The sequence below is a fragment of the Apteryx rowi genome, unplaced genomic scaffold, assembly GCF_003343035.1.
Source record: "Apteryx rowi isolate R43461 unplaced genomic scaffold, aptRow1 scaffold_33, whole genome shotgun sequence".
NCBI lineage: Eukaryota > Metazoa > Chordata > Aves > Apterygiformes > Apterygidae > Apteryx > Apteryx rowi.
This window is the reverse complement of record NW_020449752.1, coordinates 4426115-4426539: the sequence shown is the minus strand read 5'-3', so window position 1 is coordinate 4426539 and position 425 is coordinate 4426115. Positions and strand designations below refer to the sequence as shown.

General features: G+C 60.5%; 1 protein-coding gene across 1 annotated transcript in view; it reads right to left on the bottom strand.

The window, feature by feature from the left end:
• Positions 1-231: 231 nt before the first annotated feature.
• NRGN (neurogranin) overlaps positions 232-425 on the bottom strand; it is a 1764-nt gene continuing 1570 nt past the window's right edge. Inside the window, exon 2 of the mRNA XM_026071714.1 lies at positions 232-420. Coding sequence (XP_025927499.1) covers positions 232-420 — 189 coding nt within the window. The remainder of the gene's footprint in view (positions 421-425) is intronic.

The window sequence follows — 425 nt, the reverse complement described above, 5'->3', positions numbered from 1 at the left end:
TTCGGCTCGCTCCCGCCGGCGCCCGGGCGGAATTAGGGCAAAGCAAGGCGGAGGCAGGCGGGAAAAAAAAAAAGAGGAAACCCCCCCCAAAAAAACAACACGACAACGGAAGCCCCCAAATCCTTTCCCTGCCTGCACTGGCCGAGACGCGGCGTGGGAAAAATGGAAATAAAAATGAAAATGAATTAAAAAGGGGGGGTTTTAGCCCAAAGTTGCCCTCACCCGGGCCGGCTAGTCGCCGTTGCGGAGGTCGCCCACGCGGGTGCTGTTGGCGCACTCGGCGTCCTTGCTTTTCCGCTCGATCTCGCCGCCTTTTATCTTCTTCCGAGTCATGTGGCCGCGGAAGCTGGCCTGGATCTTGGCGGCGGCCGCGTTGGCGTCGGGGTCGTCCAGCGGGATGTCCAGGATGTCCTCGTCCAGCTTCG